The sequence below is a fragment of the Prionailurus viverrinus genome, chromosome D3 (assembly GCF_022837055.1).
Source record: "Prionailurus viverrinus isolate Anna chromosome D3, UM_Priviv_1.0, whole genome shotgun sequence".
Lineage (NCBI taxonomy): Eukaryota > Metazoa > Chordata > Mammalia > Carnivora > Felidae > Prionailurus > Prionailurus viverrinus.
The window spans coordinates 23500080-23519678 of NC_062572.1; the positions used below are offsets into that span (position 1 = coordinate 23500080).

General features: G+C 51.3%; 1 protein-coding gene across 2 annotated transcripts; it reads left to right on the forward strand.

The window, feature by feature from the left end:
* Positions 1-862: 862 nt before the first annotated feature.
* On the forward strand, positions 863-18220 carry LOC125149681 (SEC14-like protein 4). 2 transcript variants are annotated; one of them, XM_047828832.1, is made up of 12 exons: positions 863-994; positions 3663-3738; positions 9748-9791; positions 10104-10163; positions 10286-10474; positions 11916-12011; positions 12313-12373; positions 13340-13423; positions 13756-13862; positions 13939-14078; positions 14170-14339; positions 15472-18220. In XM_047828832.1, the coding sequence occupies exons 1-12, from the start codon at positions 941-943 to the stop codon at positions 15609-15611; spliced, it is 1221 nt and encodes a 406-aa protein (XP_047684788.1). In that variant the 5' UTR covers positions 863-940; the 3' UTR covers positions 15612-18220. The 2 variants fall into 2 exon arrangements, with proteins under 2 accessions (XP_047684788.1, XP_047684789.1); XM_047828833.1 differs by lacking the exon at positions 15472-18220 and adding an exon at positions 14765-15196.
* Positions 18221-19599: the final 1379 nt, after the last annotated feature.

Consider the following 19599-nt stretch of genomic DNA (forward strand, 5'->3'; position numbering starts at 1 on the left):
ATTCCTGCCCAGCCAAGCTGTTTTCTCACCTTTTCCATGACCTTTGCCTGGTTCCTGGATGCCATCCTGGCCACCTGTGTCAGCTGCCTCCCACTCTTGGCCTCCTGACTCCTCCATCACCCCACCCGGGGCTTCCAGCCATCCACTGCCACCTCCCATTCGCCAGCCTTCAGGCTGTAGATCTTACCCAGGAGCTCACCAGCGGAAGGCCGTCCCAGAATTTCCACCTCTGCAGCTCCCTGCTCTGGTGAACGCATCAATAATAATAATGATGATACAATATTCCTAACATTGCACACTGACTGGTGGTGCAATGCCAGGCTAACCCCTGGTGGATTATCTTATCTAATCCTCCTGACCATCTTGAAGGCTGGAACCATTTGGCACATAAAGACTTCTATCAGCCAGTGAACACAGACAGGGCCCAGCCTGTGTTCAAGGCCAGGGGAGGGAGGATGGCGTCCCTCAGGGCAGAAGGTCCTGGGGATCACCTAGAGCGTTGAGCCAGGTTTATAGAAGGTCCCTCCATATTGCGGGGTGCGGGGGGGGGGGGAGGAGGATCTAGGTGTGTTCCCCAGAACTTGCCCACATGTCCTTTATGCCCACCCCCCTTCCCCTACCACGCAGGAACCTGTGGAAGCCTTGGGATGAGGACGCCTGGAGGTGGTGACACCTACAGCCCTCCCCTGGAGTCTGCGCTCCGGGAACCCTCTGGAGCCGGTCACCTCCCAGCCCCGGGTAGGGTGAGTCCTGGCCACCGCCGCCAAACAACCCGAGGGGACGGGAGAACTGGGCGGGGCGGGGCAGGGCTGGTCCTCTCCCGTCGGGGCGGGACCAACATCTGATCCGCGGGGCAAAACCAGGCGGCGGCGAGGCCAGGCTGCGGGCCGAAGACTCCAGACACACCAGCGCCCCGCTACCCCCTGCACCCACGGGCACCATGAGCGGCCGAGTCGGGGACCTGAGCCCCCAGCAGCAGGAGGCGCTGGCCAGGGTGAGGGGCTTCGCGGGCGGGAAGGCTTCGGGAGGGTGCGAGCTGCCTGACGCTGCCCACCAGGTCTGGAACCCCCATTGTTCCAGAAAAGGGACCCAAGAGAGCGCCCGCCCCCTTCGGGACGCAGTTGCTGAGGCGGCCTTATGCGGGGCAGCACACTTGAGCCCTTCCCTGGGCTACCCGCGCGGGGGTATCCGGCTTTGCACTGCTGCCCTCTCCGGACCCCCGGGCTTTGGCTCTTGTCCCCTGGTTGTGGGGGTAGGGTGGTGCTGCCATTCCTCTGGGCAGTCTCGGGCAGACAGACTAGCAGATCTCCTGCGGGAATTGCAACATTTGTTTGGTTTCTTTTTGTGCCTTTCTGGCTCCCCGGGGGTCCAAGCCTTCTTCCTATCGTCAATGTTTTCATTAAACAGGAATGGGCCAGCTTTGGTGACAGTCCTGCAAGCTGCCTCTGAGAGTGTCACCCCACGGGGAAAAAGGAGCATATTCAGGTCTTAGGTGCCACAGCATTAATTTGGTTTGCAGATGGCAAGGCCTAGAAACTGTGACTTCGGGTTAGGGGAGTGAGGGTTACAGGCCTGGTTCACACTTTGGACAGCTTCAGACTTGTGGAGAATAGTTTCTTTTGTGACTCCCACCCTGGGAAGGGTCCGCCAGGGAAGAATGAGGATCCCTGATGAAGGAGGGGAATCCTGGGTGAATTCCTAGCAAAGTAAAGAAGGGTCCCAGGTGAAGAGTGGGGTCCCTGAGTGAATTGCCAGGTCAAGGAGGAGGTGCCAGGAGCTGAGGGTCCTGAGCTGAAGGAGGTGTCCCCAAGTGAAGGAGGAGGGGGAGTCCCCTGGTTAGCCCTCTCCCTCCCCACTGGCAATGACCTCAAGGAAGCCCCAGCCACTAGGCTCATGGGAAGGGCTGGACACCTGGACTTTGGGGGTGAATTATGATGGTGATGCTTGTGGGTCAAAGAGCTTTAAGTAATGTAAAACGAGTTTATTCTTATTTTTTCCATTACTTAAAAGAAATGAATGGTAGTTGTTTTAAAATTTAGGGAAAAGGGAAAAGTAGGATAAAGAAGAAGTCATCCATGGTCCCAGAGGTCTAGACAACCATGCCTAGGAGCGTTTCCTTCCAGCTTTTTCTGAAGCCTGGTTTTTACCACCTTTAGTTGCACTGCCAGAGGCTACTTTCTCCCTATGGCATCTTTGTTAAGATAGTGTTTTCTTCAAGTTACTCGAGACCCTCTCCAGCACCTGCTTAGTGGCGTTCTCTCTTACTTGATGTGCTTTCCAAAGATGGAGTGGCGTTGGGATTGGAAACTGTGGAGTCCTCCTAGCCTTGCAGCTCCCCCACTCTGTCCCTGGGGAAGACCCTCCACCGCCAGCCTCAGTGTCCTCATCCACAAAGCAGGGATGTGACATTTGCTCCTCCTGCCCTTAGGGCAGGCACATCCTGAGGTTCAAAGGAGGGACTCTGGTAATCTGGAAGGGCGGAGGGGTGCAGAGTTACTGTTTCTCCGTTATTGTTACTGCCTTCGCTCCCACTAAAAAACCTCCTCGAAGCCCAGAGGTTGCAGTTGATCAATGTGCAAGAACCTCCATTCCAGGAGCCTGGGGGTGCACTGGGGGTGATGATAGCACGTGCTGTCATTCATGTGACTTGTTACACTGGAGATGTTTAATCCTATTATTCGCTTTTAATTATGTGAGCAATACATGAATACATTCTTATTTGAAACATCATCCATGAAGCTAAAGGAGGTTTGGTGGATGGCTGTCCAGCTAGCTTCCTATGGCGTTGCTAGCATTGGCTTCTAATCCCAAATTCCCATGCACGGGTCCCCCTGCAAACCCGCTCCTCCAGGACTTGCCTTCAGCTCCCTTAGTCCCCATGGAAGTGAGGTCTCTTCTCCGTCCCAGACCTGAGCCTCAGTCCCGTGCCCAAACTTTCAGTGGCTTCCCCAAACTTTGTCGGTAGGAAGAAGCTCTGGCAGCAGGTCAGCCCCCCTCTTTCTCCAGCCTCCATGGCACCTGATGAGGCATCCCTGGCTTCTATTTCAGTTCCTCCCTGCTGACCTTTGCCTGGGGTTGTTTCCACAAAGACTCCACTGTCCAGAGCTCCGGGCAGCCCAAGTTTGCTGAGTGCCCACATTTTTTTGGCACCTGTTGCAAGCCAGGACTGACACTAAGTGCTTTACCTGTGCACACTCCTTTGATTGGCACAAGTTTATCTTTATCTCCACTTCACAGATGAGGAAATTGAGGCTCGGAGTGGTTAAGTAACTTGCTTCCAAATTTAGACCCTCGAGATACGGTATATCGAGGGCAAGGTTCCTACGATGTTCTGGTTTGCTCACATCAGCTTCTCCAGGGATCTTTCTGAAAATAGGGATGGCAGGGCTCTACCTCAGACCTCTAGAATGAGGATCTTGGGGAGGTGTAGAACCTTCAAAGTTTGAGAAGGACCCAACTCTTTCTGCCATGGTGGGCTGAGGGGTGCCCCATTCTCAGGTGGCAAAAAGGTCCAGGCAGCTGCTGCTAGTTGGGCAGGGTCCCCCACCCTGCAGGGTCCCTGGACAGGACTGACTGGCAGACTGAGTTTGGGAAGGGGCAGGGATGGGGTGGGGAGCACAGGGGTCATGGGAGCCCCTTTGACCATTGTATCTCCCCCTCAGTTCCAGGACAACCTCCAGGACCTGCTGCCCACCCTGCCCAATGCTGACGAATACTTCCTCCTGCGCTGGCTCCGAGGTGAGGCTGGCAGCATCAGGGGGCAGAGAGGGAGAGAGGGCAGAAGGGTTTCAGGAAAGTGGGTGGGGATTTGGGAGACAGTGGAGAACGTAGGCCCTGGAATCAGCCTGCTTTGGACTGGAGTCTGAGCTCCCCTCCAAATCAGCATGGCATAAAAAACCCATTGAGCCTCAGTTTCTTCATCTGTAAAGTGGGGATGGGGCTACCTCCCCGAGGGTTGTTGTCAGTGTCAAATGCCAGGCACTGGGTGGGCATATGGTCCAGGTGAGGTTACAGTTCACACCTGGGAAGTTCTCAGGATGACTGGCCTGGCCAGGCCTTTGAGTCTGATAACCCTGAATATACTCTGCACGACTTGCCTTTGGGTCTGTCTCCAGTTCCTTGAAGACAGGGCTGTGTCATCCCCCTGGGGAACCTGGAAACTGAGCAGGTGCCCAGCAAACACTTCAGGAAGTCGATGCAGTTAAAGGTAGAGAAGCAGTTTCTTCTAGGAATTGCCACAGTGGTGTAAAATGAGAATAACAGAAACCTTAGGGAAAAATTCGTTTCAACTCAACACACCCCATGGGATGGATTTTGAACTTGAAATGGGAGAGAAGTCAGAAGTGGGGCTGGAAAGTGCACACACAGTGTGGTGATAATAACCAGCCTTGGACTCAGGCACACATGCCATTGAATCCCAGCTCTGCCCCATGCTAGCAGTGTGCCTATGGCAATTACCCACTGTGTCTCAGCCTTACTTTTCTCTTCTGGGTAATGGGTGTAAAACTGCTTCCCACCTTCAAGACGCTGTGAGTCAGATATGAGGTCAGGGGCGTGCACAGCGCCTGCATAGAGGAAACCCTCCCTCCCTCCTGTTCTGTTCTGTTTGGTTACTTTTTAAAATTACCATTTTCTACAAACTTTATTTTTTAGGTTGGTTTGGATTTACAGAAGTGTTGCGAAGATAGTACAGGAAGCCCCCATATACGCTGCACCCAGTTTCCCCTATCAACATTTTTCATTCCTATGGTTCATTTGTTACAATTAATGAGCCAGTATTTTTTTTAATGTTTTTATTTTATTTTTGAGAAAGAGACAGAGTGTGAGCAGGGGAGGGGCAGAGAGAGAGGGAGACACAGAATCTGAAGCAGGCTCCAGGCTCTGAGCTGTCAGCCCAGAGCCTGACGCGGGGTTTGAACCCATGGGCTGTGAGATCGTGACCTGAGCTGACATCGGACACTTAACTGACTGAGCCACCCAGGTGCCCCTTAATGAACCAATATTGATACGTGACTATTAACTAAAATCTCTACTTTATTTAGATTTCCTGAGTTTTTCTGTTCCAGGATCCCATCTAGGATGCCACATTAAACTTGTTAGGCGCTCTCGGCTGTGGCAATTTCTATTCTGTTTTTGACAAGTTATGTCCATGTCATTCTCTTGGGCTAAAGAAGGAGTGAGGACAGTAGATTCCTTTTTTTTTTAAGTAAAAAAAAAAAAACTCATTGAGAATCTCTGGGATGGTAGTTATCGCCTCCCGACCTACAGGGAGGAACCAACATTGTAGGAAATCGCTCAGAAATCACACAATCCCAACATCTCTGGCTAACACAGGAAGGAGCAAAATCATTTCTCTGAAAATTGGTCAGGCTTTGTTCATCCAAGAAGGGTTGGGAGGACAGATGCAAAAGGGACCATCACATGATACTGGGGGTGAGATGGGGGTATGTTGGACCCCAAGCTAGCTTCTCAAAAACCAGGGGAGAAATAGATCCACTTCTTCTCTGGGGGTGGAGTTCCTGGTCACCAAGGGAGTATCTTACCCTTGATGAGGCTGTCGCTGCCCCAGGGAAAACTTTCATTCAGGACAAGGTTGTCAGCAGTGAGATAGATTATGGTTCTGTGATGTGGCAATCGTCTTGGAGATGTTCTGGGCTGCCTGGATCTTGTGAAGTTTGATATAGCAGGGTTCTTGCTCACGGCTTCTCCAAGGTGAGCAGGGTGGGGTTAAGGGTTCACACAAGGCCCGGTCTCAACGCCTGACCCCATCCTTACTCCTCTAGCCCTTCTCTGGGCTGTCAGATCCAAGGTGGTACTCAGATGGCTCATGCCTAGTCCCACCTTGGCCCCCAGACAGTAGGTTTCTTGAAGCCCCTTGATACAGCATCAGACCTCTCTCCTCTTTTGGAGTCTTTCTGGGGTTAAAAACCAACTTTTCAGGTACCTGGTGTGTCCTTGAGAAAGGAGTGAAGTCACAGACCCTGTAGGCTGCTGGGTCACGGGAAAGGAAAAGGACCTAAGGAAAAGGTCACCTAAGGACACCAGGTGTCCTGATGCCTCCCATTGTCTGTTGTGGCAGACCTGCTGATGTGGCCCTGTCCCCTTCAACTTCACCTCTGTAGCCACTTCCTGCCTCACTAGCTCAAGACCCAGGCAACAGGGAGAGTGATCACTGGGGCTGAACTTGGAACCTTCCCCCTCAGTCCAGACACAGAGAACCCTCTCTCTGAAGTCGCTTCCCTTTGTTTTCTTTATCTCCATTCCATGACTGTGTCCATCTCTCCCACTCAGATGCCAGCCCCATGAGGGCAGGGACTGTGCCTGCCACATACCTCCAGCCTGACACATAGTAGGTGCTACTAAAAAAGTTGTGAGGGTCCATCAACAGCACCCAAACCACTTTCTATGGAACAAGAAAACACCCTGGTTCTCAGTAAAAAAATCTATAGACACCACAGAGATTTTTTAAAAAGCTAATAAATATTAAAGGGGCACCTGGGTGGCTCAGTTGGTTAAATGTCTGACTTCGGCTCAGGTCATGATCTCGCAGTTCGTGAGTTCGAACCCTGCATTGGACTCTGTGCTGACAACTCAGAGCCTGGAGCCTGCTTTGGATTCTGTGTTTCCCTCTCTCTCTGCCCCTCCCCCACTCATGCTCGCTCTCTCTCTCTCTGAAAAATAAACGTTAAAAAAAGTTTAAAAATAAAAAAGTAAAAAAAAGTAAAAAGCCAATAAATATTAAAGACACATAAGTGGTACTAAAAAGCTTCCCTCCTTCCAAAACTCAGACCCCAATGGCTTTACAGGTGAATTTTTCCAAAGTTTTAAGACTAGCTAATACGTACTTTTATAAATTGTTTGAGTTGCTTTAAAATATATAAAAATTTGAAAGTTGGGACACATGGGTGGCTCAGTCAGTTAAGCCTCCAACTCTTAATTTTGGCTCAGGTCATGATCTCACAGTTGTGAGATCAAGCCCTGCATGGGGCTCTATGCTGGGTGGTGGAGTCTGCTTAAGATTCTCTCCTTTCTCTCTCTCTCTCTCTCTCTCTCTCTCTCTCTCTCTCCCCCCTTCTGTTCCTCCCCTGCTCGCGTGCACTATCTCTCTCTCTCTCTCAAAAAAAAAAAAAAAAAAGTGAAAGTTACTTTATGAGGCTTGAGTAAGTTTGATTCCAAAATGAGATCAGGACAATAAAAGACGATTCTAGTCTTGTTTCACTTATTAATGTAGATGTAAGGAAATCTAAGTAAAACATTACATAATAGAATCCGATAGGGTATTAAAATTACACAGCATGGTGAAGGGGAGTTTATCTTAGGTATGCAGGAAGAATTCAACTTTAGGAAATCTATCAGTGTCATTGCACACATTAATAGAATTAAAAATGAGAATGATGTGGCTATCTTAATGCAGGAAAAACATTTGAAAAGGTTCAAATCCTATTTATAATATAAAAACAAAATAAAAGTCTTACCAAACTAGAAATAGAAGGGAATTTCCTTGGCTTGGCTTGGTAATGCTTATGTAGCAAAACTCTTACAATACATGCTATGCTTAAGTAGAAGGTTTAGATTCGTTTTCTTTAAAATCAGGAACAAGGAGGCACACCTGGGTGGCTCAGTCAGTTTGGCATCCAGCTTCAGCTCAGGTCATGATCTCATGGTTTGTGGGTTTAAGCCTCACATTGGGTTCACTACTATCAGCACGAGTCCACTTCGGATCCTCTGTCCATTCTCTCTTTGCCCCTCCCATTCTCGTGCTCTCTCTCTCAAAAATAGATAAAACATTTAAAAATAGATAGATAGATAAATAAAATCAGGAACAAGGAAAGGATGTCAAACAACATTACAGTTTAATTTTTTTTTTAACGTTTATTTATTTTTGGGACAGAGAGAGACAGAGCATGAACGGGGGAGGGGCAGAGAGAGAGGGAGACACAGAATTGGAAACAGGCTCCAGGCTCTGAGCCATCAGCCCAGAGCCCGACGCGGGGCTCGAACTCACAGACCGCGAGATCGTGACCTGGCTGAAGCCGGACGCTTAACCGACTGCACCACCCAGGCGCCCCACAACATTACAGTTTAAATAGAATTAGACCCTTGCCAATGTTATAAGGAAAGAAAAAAAGTAATCAGTGGTGTAAAGACTAGAAGGGAGGAGTTAAATTTCTTTTCTAAATTTAGAAATTTTGTTTTTAAAATAAAGCATCACATTTTCAATTAAAAGGAATTTATTTCTTCACAAGAAGTAGTCACAACAATAGTTTCTATTTACTAAGAAGTTACTGGGAGCCAGGTAATGTGCCAAGCACTTTACATGTTTTATCTCATGTCATCCTTTGAATACCTGAAAAAGATACTATTCCTATTTAGCAGATTAAAAAACTAAGAGTCAGAGAAGGTGAGTTGCTCAATGTTGCACAGCAAATAAAAGGACAAAACTAGAATTCAGACCCAAGTCTGTCTGACTCCAAAGTCCATGCTCCTCACTAGCCTTAATACTGAGGAGGTCTGTGCTCCCATGGGGACGTCAAATATTACAGGTTAGATCAGCCTCTGGAATGAACAGTTTAAAAAGTCCTGGAGGGGCGCCTGGGTGGCGCAGTCGGTTAAGCGTCCGACTTCAGCCAGGTCACGATCTCGCGGTCTGGGAGTTCGAGCCCCGCGTCAGGCTCTGGGCTGATGGCTCAGAGCCTGGAGCCTGTTTCCGATTCTGTGTCTCCCTCTCTCTCTGCCCCTCCCCCATTCATGCTCTGTCTCTCTCTGTCCCAAAAATAAATAAACGTTGAAAAAAAAAATTAAAAAGTCCTGCATACTGAAATCAAGGGCCTCCAACATCTTCTACAGGATTAAAGATCCTTGCTTTTATTTATTTATTTATTTATTTAATGTTTTATTTATTTTTGAGAGAGACAGAGACAGAATGCGAATGGGTTATGGGCAGAGAGAGAGGGAGACACAGAAGCAGAAGCATGCTCCAGGCTCCGAGCTGTCAGCACAGAGCCCGACGTGGGGCTCGAACTCATGAGCTGTGAGATTATGACCTGAGCTGAAGTTGGACGCTCAACGGACTGAGCCACCCAGGCGCCCCAAAGATCCTTGCTTTTATTTATTTATTTTTTTATATGAAATTTATTGTCAAATTGGTTTCCATACAACACCCAGTGCTCATCCCAAAAGGTGCCTTCCTCAATACCCATCACCCACCCTCTCCTCCCTCCCACCCCCCATCAACCCTCAGTTTGTTCTCAGTTTTTAACAGTCTCTTATGCTTTGGCTCTCTCCCCCTCTAACCTCTTTTTTTTTTTTTCCTTCCCCTCCCCCATGGGTTCCTGTTAAGTTTCTCAGGATCCACATAAGAGTAAAACCTTGCTTTTAAAAATAATGTCTAGGGGGCTCCTGGGTGGCTCAGTCAGTTGAGCGTCCAACTTTGGCTTAAGTCATGATCTCACAGCTCGTGAGTTCAAGCCCCGCGTCGGGCTCTGTGCTGACAGCTCGGAGCCTGGAGCCTGCTTCGGATTCTGTGTCTCCCTCTCTCTCTGCCCCTAACCCATTCGCATTCTGTTTCTATCTCTCTCAAAAATAAATAAATATTAAAAAAAAATTAAAAATAATGTGTAGACCCCCTGTGTATTCTCGGGATGTCATGAAAGGCTCAGGAACCCCCGCTATTTCCTCATGAGTTTTCGGGAAACTGTGAGTTCTAGTCCGGCCTCAAGCCTCCTCTTACCTTGGCTCTTCTTGTAGCTCGGAACTTTGACCTGCAGAAATCTGAGGACATGCTCCGGAAGGTGAGGCCCCATACTCATGAGTGTCCTGCCTCCCACACACTGTACCCCAGGGATCATCGACAAAGGGTGGGGACTCTTGTCCTGTCCTATTCTCATGTGTTTCCTCCCTTCCTCCTTGGATCCCTTTATGCATCAGACCTCGTTCTCCCACAGCCCTCCTCCTGGCATTGCCATTCCCGGTTCTATGAGTAGAGCCTGGGGATGCTCTTGCAGGGTCTTGGGGCTGTAGGCATAGGGACTTGGCCTGATGCCCTCAGGTGCCCTCAAGACCTTTGTAGCAGGCAGTCTTCAGGTCCTGCAATTTCTCTGCAGCACATAGAATTCCGGAAGCAACAGGACCTGGACAACATCCTCACATGGCAGCCCCCAGAGGTGAGCCCCATGCAGCACCCCCAAGTCAGGCAGATGTCCCTCAGACCTCCTCACATCCAGCCATCTGATGGAGCAGGGACATGGCCTAGTAGACTGGTTTAAGATCTCACCCCCGTGCCCAGGTGATCCAGCTGTACGACTCTGGTGGTCTGAGCGGCTATGACCCTGAAGGCTGCCCCGTGTGGTTCGACCTCATTGGGACCCTTGACCCCAAGGGTCTTCTCCTGTCAGCCTCCAAGGAAGAGCTGATCCGGAAGCGCATCAAGATCTGTGAGCTGCTTTTGCGGGAGTGTGAGCTGCAGAGTCAAAAGGTAAGTGACTGGGTCTAGGATGGGCAGCATATGGTGAACCCGAGCTGTCCAAAGGGTGGCACCAGGACCAGGTAGGAAGGACACCCTGCCTCTGCTTTTCCCCAGGCCTCAGCACTCTGGGCCTTGGTGGAACGTGGCTTCTCCCGAAGTTACCCATCCATGAGCATCTAACATGTGCGTGGCACTCTCTGCTGGCAGGTGCCAAGGAACACCAAAGCCCTTTCCCCTCTGACCTTGGGTGAGAGGTTGACCTTGGGTGCAGTGAATGCTCTAGTTCTGTTCCCTGGGAACTCTAGGAACAGTGGATGGTCAGCTTTGCCTATGGAAAAGATGTTCCCAGTTGTAAACTGCATAACTATAACACCTGACAGGGGAGACATTGCTTTGGGTATCCCCAAGAACAGTGACCCCTGAAACTTGGTGCATCCTTTGTGGATCCCTAGAAGCTAATATGGAATTACTACAGAAAAAAAAAATTGAGTTCTGTGGGGCATTGGGATTCCAAGCCAAGAAGGACCCACACCCACCTGTGCAGATCTTCTCTTTGCCCTGGCTCTGTGTTTCCCGGTTCATACCCTTCAGAATGAATCCAATGCCAAGCATGATCTGTTGGCCTTGAGTCTAAGTGTCTACATGAGCCTAAGAAGAACACTGGCAGGGAGCTGTCATGTCACTGTGGGATGAGTTGCCTAATGACGAGGACCGGGCGTGCATCCCCAGTGTCTGTCATGGTGTCAGACACAAAGTAGGCCCTCTGCACAAAGATGTGTGGCAAACCTAAGAAAATTGCAAAGCACCCTATTCAGTGCCTAGTTTGAACAGATGTGTGTCTTTCAAACAACGTGGCTGACCTTATGGAGTCACAACAGTATCTTCTACTTCATGGACGTTTCCAGTTGGAGCTGATAATTGTGGTGATGATGATACTAATAATAACATCTGCTGATATTTACTAGGGACCAGCGTGTGTCAGGCACGGGGCTCTTTGTGAGTTATCTCACTGAATCTTCACAGAAATTCCGTCAGAACCTGGAACTATCCCCCCTGCACAGAGGAAAAAAACAAGGCTCAGAGCGCTTAAAAACCCACCCAAGGCCACACAGCCTGCCAGCAGTGTAGCTCTGGTTTCACACACCATGGGACTGCAGACACTGTGCTATTGTACGTGAAGATGCCCAATGAGCGATGAGTGATATCTTTAATTCTACAGTTAACTAATTCCAGGCAATCGTGTTGAGCAAACAGTGGGATAAAGGAGACTGTGCCAGTGCTCAGATGCAGTATCTTCTTAGATCCTGGGTGGGCTCTGTTTAGAAAACTCTGTGGGCAATTGAGGTTGAGGGTAGCTGGAGGGTGGGAGCAGTGAGTTCCAGGTCTCCCTGACCAGGACCTCCTGGCTGGAGTTATTGTCTGACCTATGTATCTGTGCTGTCCCATGTAGCTGGGCAGGAAGATCGAGATGGTACTGATGGTGTTTGACTTGGAGGGGTTCAGCCTGAAACACCTGTGGAAGCCAGCTGTAGAGATCTACCAGCAGGTAGGTAGGCAGCTGGCTCGAGGCTAACGGGGAGCCACTCTCCACACCAGCTTCCCATCCATGGAGGAGGAATTGGCCCCCAGGCCCCCAGAGCAGCCAGAGAAGCTGGCCTGGGGTTTCCCCCTCCAAGGAGAAAGAGGAGCACGAACATCACAGAGAACGAAGTACATCTCATGGGGGAAGTGGATGGCCGGGGGCGTGGGGGTTGGCATGGTCTCTGGTCTCAGAGGGATTAGAAGCCACCAAGTCCAGGCATAGAGTGTGTTGGAGTGTGACCTTGACGAGACTTTTCTTGCCACAGTTTTTTGCCATCCTGGAAGCAAATTATCCTGAGACGCTGAAGAATTTAATTGTCATTCGAGGTGAGCCCATAATGGGAATGACTCTTTGGGGAAGGGGGAAGGGGAATAGGGGGGAACAGTGGACAAATCACCCAGTACAGGGCTTCTCAAGCCATGCTTTGAGAAGGTCAGGTTTTTGTTTTTTGTTTTTTCAGTCAGCCTTTCACAGACCAATACTTTTGGAGTATACAAACTCATGCTCTGGTGCGTGGCAGCAAATATCAAATAAGTTCTGTTTCTAAACATACACCCTTATTTTCTTTACCTCTCTGGGTGTGGATTGGTGGCAACAGACAGTTCGTGGATCACACTGGTTGACAGACGTGCGCTGAGTGGGCATGTTCCCTGTCTGCGATGGTTGTAGAGTGAGGGGGCCACCATGTGTGTCCTGGGGTCAGATGATCTGCTTTCCAATCTAGCTAGCTCTGTGATTTTGATCAAGTCTACTTAACCTTACTGAGCCTCAGTTTTCCCAACCCGTAAAATAGGGGTGCAGTGGCACCTCCCTGTAGGGCAGCTGTGAGTTTAAATGAGACACTTTATGGAGGAGTCACACAGAGTCTGGCCCATAGAAAGCACCCAGTAAGTATAAGTAATTCAAGTGGGACGTGAGGTCTAACGCAGATGCCACATCAACTTGTACCCCAGAGAATTCCAAGACAACTTGGGAAAACTGTGAGTGTGGAAGAAAAAAAGAGTCACCATTGGGAAATCCACATTATTGGCACCCTCCAACTGGGTAGGAGAGGCACCCATTTATTGAGAGCCAGACACTATGCCAAGTGTTATGCATACATTGGTTAAATTTCTCCATTTTCTAGTTAATAGCACTAAGACTCAGAGAGGGTGAGTAACTAGCTGAAGGTCACACAGCAGGAAATAGCAGAATCTAGATCTATCCAACCCCTGTCCAGCTTATGCCCTTGGCCATGACTATACCTCCAAGTCCTCTAGCCCAGCTTCCCAAAGGAGCTTCATGTGTTTCAGCCCCCAAGCTCTTCCCTGTGGCCTTCAACTTGGTCAAGATGTTCATGAGTGAGGAAACACAAAGGAAGATAGTGATTCTGGGAGGTGAGTGACCTGGTGTCCTGGCTGTACCTGTCTCCGCATCTACCAGAGAAGCAGAGGTCAATGTGAAAGGCCCCATTTCTCCCTGGCTCATCCTCTTTACTCAGGTACTGACTTTGGCCTGACCCCTGCTGGCCTTTGCACACTCAGATGATATTTCAGCCCGAGACCCCAGCATGAGTGGCCATATAAAGCATTTGGGTGTTCTCTGCAGTAGGTGCATAGGGGAGCAAGCCAAGGTCACATCAGGTTTCCTCCCTGGACTTGGCTCCTCTCCCTTCTGTTGAGCATCCCTGATTTCCCCACAGCTCCCCCCCACCACCTTACTCCCACAGGCAACTGGAAGCAGGAGCTGCCAAAGTTCATCAGCCCTGAGCAGCTGCCCATGGAGTTTGGGGGGACCATGACTGATCCTGATGGCAACCCCAAGTGTCTGACCAAGGTACCGGGTGCCCAGAGGGTGAGAAGGGAGAGCTGATGGCTGGGGTCAGTGCTCACTCAGCAGCCCTCACCCACAGATCAACTATGGGGGTGAGGTGCCCAAGAGCTACTACCTGCGCAACCAGGTGAGGATGCAGTATGAGCACAAAATGACGGTGGCCCGAGGCTCCTTCGTGCAGGTGGAGAACGAAATCCTGTTCCCGGGCTGTGTGCTCAGGTAGGGATGGCGGCCACTCCACACCTGGGCCCAGCTGGGAGTGGCCCGGAGCCCCAGCGGGTGGTCATTAGTAGGGCCCTGTCCCCTGCAGGTGGCAGTTCGCATCTCATGGGGCCGACATCGGCTTCGGGGTTTTCCTGAAGACCAAGACGTGTGAGCGGAAGCGGGCGGGGGAGATGGTGGAGGTGCTCCCCATCCGGCGCTACAAAGCCCACCTGGTACCTGAGGACGGGAGCCTCACCTGCCTCAAGCCCGGCGTCTGTAAGAGCTGTAGGATTCATTGGAATCTGTTTTCCTCCTTCTGGCAGAGAAATGAGCTGATATCTCTTGCCAGGCTGTCCTGTTTGCCCTCTATTTCTGGCTCTCAGGGAGGGTGTGGGGGTTTGTGTGAGCTCCTAGATCCCGTGGTTGCCAGGGGAATTGGCTTCGGGGTGTTGGATCTGGTGAGTGGCCCCTGGGTGTGGGTACAAAGGCAGAGATGCATTTTGGAAAGTGGGATGCATAGCCCAGAACCATAAACTCAACTCCCGGGAAGCCCTTACACAGCATTCAACAAGCTAAGAGACAGATAAGTAAACAGCCGTGCGCTTAGCTTCCAGGGTCCCAGCCTGCCCAGGAGCATAAGCAGACCCACTGTGGGAGTCCCAAAGAGATGATTCTTCCATGTGCTTATCCTTCATTCTCAGGCCACCCAGGCCAGATGAACATTCCCCAGGAACCGTGCTGACCTCCCGCCTCAATCAGCAACAGAGCTAGGAGAAGGGGAACCCAAGGTTGAGGAGCACAGGTTTTACTAATGCTTTGGTTTAATACATACCTAGTTCACCTTTGTGGAAAGGGAGAATTAGAAGGGTGGAGCCCAAGAAATCTGGATGACTTACCACCTCCCAGAGTTCGCTTTGCATCTTGGCGTTGAAGGGAATGCCTTCTTTGAAAGGCGAGACGGAAAAGTGGCTTATGGAGCTCAGCCCCCTCCTCTGGCGAGAGCAGGGCTCCTCTCTGGGTTGGAGCATCAGGATAAGGGAATCCTAGTCCCTCCCTTCCCTAGCTCGGCACTCATTAGATAGTTCCATCAACCTCTGTAGGCCTCAGCTTCCCCATCCTTAAAATGGGGGTGATAGTACCTTCTGTGGGGCTGCTTTGAGGATTCAGACAGCTGTGAGTGCAGATGTGATGCCTGGTGCATAGAAGGGGTTGGTGCGTGCCGGCTGGTTATTATTATTCCTTTAGTTAGCACAAGGAGATGGTCCTGAGCAGTGGGCTGGGGGCTGGGGGCTGGGGGCTGGGTCGTGGCTCACCCTCCAACACCCACAGCCCTGGGCCCATTCTCAAGGGCACCAGGCGTGCAGATGAGTTGGGTTTACTTCGCCTGATGACTTCTCCGTCCTTGCAGACGTACTGCGCTTCGACAACACCTACAGCCTGATACACACCAAGAAGGTCAGCTACACTGTGGAGGTGCTGCTCCCAGACAAGACCTCTGAAGAGAAGATTCAGGGTCTTGAGGCAAGGAGACCGTCCCCAGCGCAATGAAGACCCCTGATACCTCTCAGTCCCTGTGCTCTTCGACCCCTTAGTACCCCCTCCCTGTCCCTTTCCCTCCTGAGCAGCGTGGTGTTTGGAGGAGCCACCCCCCTCTCCGCATCACCATCTCGGCTCTTCGTGGGCTCACCTGGCACGGTGGCAGAGCAGGAAGGGGACATCCAGCTCATAGGCCACCTTGAGGATTCAGACAGGCACCTGATCTCCTGTTTGCAGAGACTGAGAATGGGGACGCTGAGGATGAACCAGGAGCCACTGAGGGAGGGTCCTGCCCACAGAAGCTGCCCTTATGTCACTCCTGATGAGGTCCACCGTCTCAGGACTCACCCACACCTAGTGACCCGGCTTGGGGGCGTGTGCATGAGTCCCAGGCCAGGCAGGGAGCACAGCGTCAAGTCTGAAGAGCAGGGAAGCCCCCATCTCTGCATGTGGGGGCTCGACACGGATAGACAAGGCCAGCTGGAGGCAGCTGGGTGGAGGGATGGGACCAGCCGGGTGGTGGAGCTGAGGGTCTTGGTTCTGGCAGGACACCAAAGCCTCTTCAGAGTCTCCTTACTGCCTTTGGAGGGAAGATCAGAAATGGAGCATGAGGCCCAGCGGGAAAAGCCACACTCAGCCACACAGAGCTAAATGGGTGAAGACTCTCTCGGAATTCTCAGTGACCCCCGCCTCCTCCTCACCTGCTGTGATCCAGCTGACATTCAGCTTGGGTTCTTTCTGGCTCTGAGTAAGGACCAGGATCGTAGCAGTGCTGGAGTGAGGTGGAACATGCTGGAATAAGGTAGAACGCACCTGGGTGGGGCTGCCATCCCAGGGTGCTCATCCCAGACTTGATTTACTTCTTGGAGAAACATCAAGCTTTTCCTCCGTCTTTGTGTGTCACTAGAGGGACAGCTAATGTCTGCCAGCTCCCTACCAACCCACCCCAAATGCGACTCCGTAGCTGGCCAGTGATGGCTTCCATTTCCCAAAGGCTGGCTCTCCTGGTGCCCCACACCCACAGTCAGGACCGCAGTCCGCTCTTCTGGACAAACCGCACCCAGCAGAGCAGACCTTGCCCGGAATGAGCCAATGAAGCTGCTGAGTGGTCAGATGTCCCTGTCAAAGGGGATCCTTGCTGCAAAGGATTAACATCCTGGCCATCGAGACCCTTGCCAGAGACCGGAAGCCTCAGCAAACAGCAACATCCAGGTGCTTTGTGAATAAGAACCCGGTTCTAGCCCCCTTCTTGCTCTCAGATTCTGTGATTTCATTTTCACTATTTAATAGATTTCCTGATTTCCCAGGGCCTGTTCTTCCCAGGTAAGAAAATGATGAGGCTTGTGAAGGTGGGTCTTCAGGTGAGCTCTGTGAGGTCCTTGGGGCCCCAGGCCTGCCCTCTGTGGCAGCCGCATCACCCATGGTTCAGCACATAGTCTGAACAGGGGGCTCTGCTGCTGTGAAAAGCAAACTAAAGGAAATAAAATACGAAAAGCTGGTGCACTGAGGAATTCCTGGCCCAACAGTGTTTGAGGAGTTTGGCAAGAAAAAAACTTTTGTGCCAGCTCCAAGGAGATAGCCTGGGGCTGTCAGGTGAAAATCACAAGATATCCTTGTGTCCAAGCGCCGCTCCTGCATCCCCGATGCAAGAAGCTTTCCCAGCGTCCCCACTGCACTGTGTGGCCACCCTCTGTACAGCCTCCCCAGATGCAGAGACACTTGGGTGTTCCAGAGCCATCTTCCCACTGGGCCGGCGGGGGTTGTAAGGTTTCCCCTGACAGGTTTCCCTGGGCCCACCTGTTGTCCTGACTGGGGGCTCACAATGCTTCCCTTCAACCTCACAACCCCGGCCTAAAAACAAGGTGTTCATGGATTTGAACCCTGATCCTTGCTTTTCCAACCACCCACGCTCATTTTCCACCATCAGCACAGCCTCTGGTTTCCTTGTAGGTAGCAGATTGGCTCACACCATGCCCAAGGGTTTAATTTGCACGGGACTGCCTGGGGAGTAGCAAGTCACAGAGGGGTCGGGTGCAGGGAACCAGTGATGAATCTCGGAGCTGGCAGAGTGCACCTCATGTTAAGCAGTGAGCACAGTGGTCACCTTCGGAAGTGAGGACAGGACCTCCTATCTGGCAAGGTGGATGGGGGCATGTCCTCCACAACTCCATCCCTTGCTCAATACCATCACTTCTTTACAGGAAAAAAAAAAAAAAAAAAAGAAGTAGCCCAGAGAGGGGCTGGCTCACCTAAAGTTTGCTTCTTCCTTCCATTCATTCGTCAATGTTTATTGAGTCTGTCCCCAGTGCCCAGGCACTGCAGGCCCTGGGGACACCGGGGGTGCTGGGCTTACCCGACTTTGTGAGCAGGAAGCTTGCCTGTATTGAGGGAGGCCAAAATGACTCTGATGGGCATTCTCAGGTGGGCAGCTTGGTGGGGCAGGAGCCAAATTCTGGGGGAGCATCCAACAAAAAAAGCCTGATGGGGGATCAGACATGCTTTGCCCAAGGCAGGAATCCCTGAAGGGAGAGCTGAGGGTGTGGGCGAGCCTTCCAGACTGAGGAATGGGGTGAGGGCAACTGTGGGGTGTTTGAAGCCAGAGGAAAGCCAGGAGGGCCCTTGGGTGACGCAGGTAATAGGTCACTGATGTTTGCTATTTCTTTGTGAACAACTGAGTACACATTAGGTAGTCGTTAATAAAACCATTTCATAATGGAGGTTACAAAACAGAGACTTATTGTTCGTCAGGAAAGAATGACAAAATCTTGGCAGGAAGCCATGGATCAAAACCCTTGCTCAAAATGAGGTGGTTGGAAATAGGCCTTACCTGTCCAGAGGAATGGGGGCGGAGCCTGTCCTTCCCCAGGGCGTATCTCCTAACTGGAGAGCCCCACAGTCTTCCAGGGCAGGCAGGCGGATAAGCAGCGGGGTACCGCTAGGGTTTTTTGAGGGCAGTTGGAAAGGCTCCCTTGCCCCCAAAACTCTACTTCAGTTCAGCTCACATTCCAAGTCCCCAGGCCAGAAGGGACACCAGTGTGGGACAATCATAGCAGCCCAGAACAAGTCTTCAGCAGGGCTCCAGGCCATGGTCCTCCACAATTTGTACAGCTCCTTTACATGCATCCCTGAAGCAGACAGGAATTATAGTCAGGAAACCAAGGCTCAGTGAGGGGGAGTGCCTTGGCCAAAGGCTGAGTATCCTGTGGCAGAGTTAGAGCCAGCACCCGGGTTAGCTGCCAGGGGTGACCCCGCCCTGTGTTGCAAGGGAGGAGAGGGCCAATGCGAGCAGGTGTGTTCCTGCCAGGGAGGTCCAGCCTGGGCCAGAGGGCACACAGTGGGACACAGTGGCACTGACAAGAGCCTGAGGAAGCTGCCTCTCTGTGGGTTGGGACAATGCCAGCTCCGCTCCATGCCTACCGTGTGCCAGGCCCAAGCTGATGCAGGAAGCATCATCCCCTGTTTACTAATGAGGAGGGGGAGGCCTAGGGCAGGAAGTGACTTGTCATGTCTCACAACATAAAGAGGGGAAGGTAAGACGTGAAGTGGGGTTCAGGGGCGCCTGGCTGGCTCAGTTGGTTAAGCATCTGATTCTTGGTTTCAGCTCAGGTCATGACTTCACAGTTCATGAGTTCAAGCCCTGCATTGGGCTCTGCACTGGCAGTGCGGAGCCTGCTTGGGATTCTTTCTCTCTGTGCCTCCCTCACTCGCACTATCTCTCTCAAAATAAATAAACTCAAAGAAAAAAAGACGTGAAATGGGGTTCACCAATCCAGATAGGCGAGGTGCTAACTGAGCACACTGGGTGAGCAGGCTTCACACTTGGTGACCTCAGAGAGCAAGCTTGAGCCGATGGCATTCAGCTAACATTGGCGATCTCTGCTCTTAGCCACCGGGGGTAGTGTTGAGCCAACTGTGCCTCTTTCCCTGTGGCAGAAGCAGGAACCAGGCCCCTTAGCATCCCGCTCACGAAGGCTGGTTTTACAGGCGGGGTGAGGCAAAA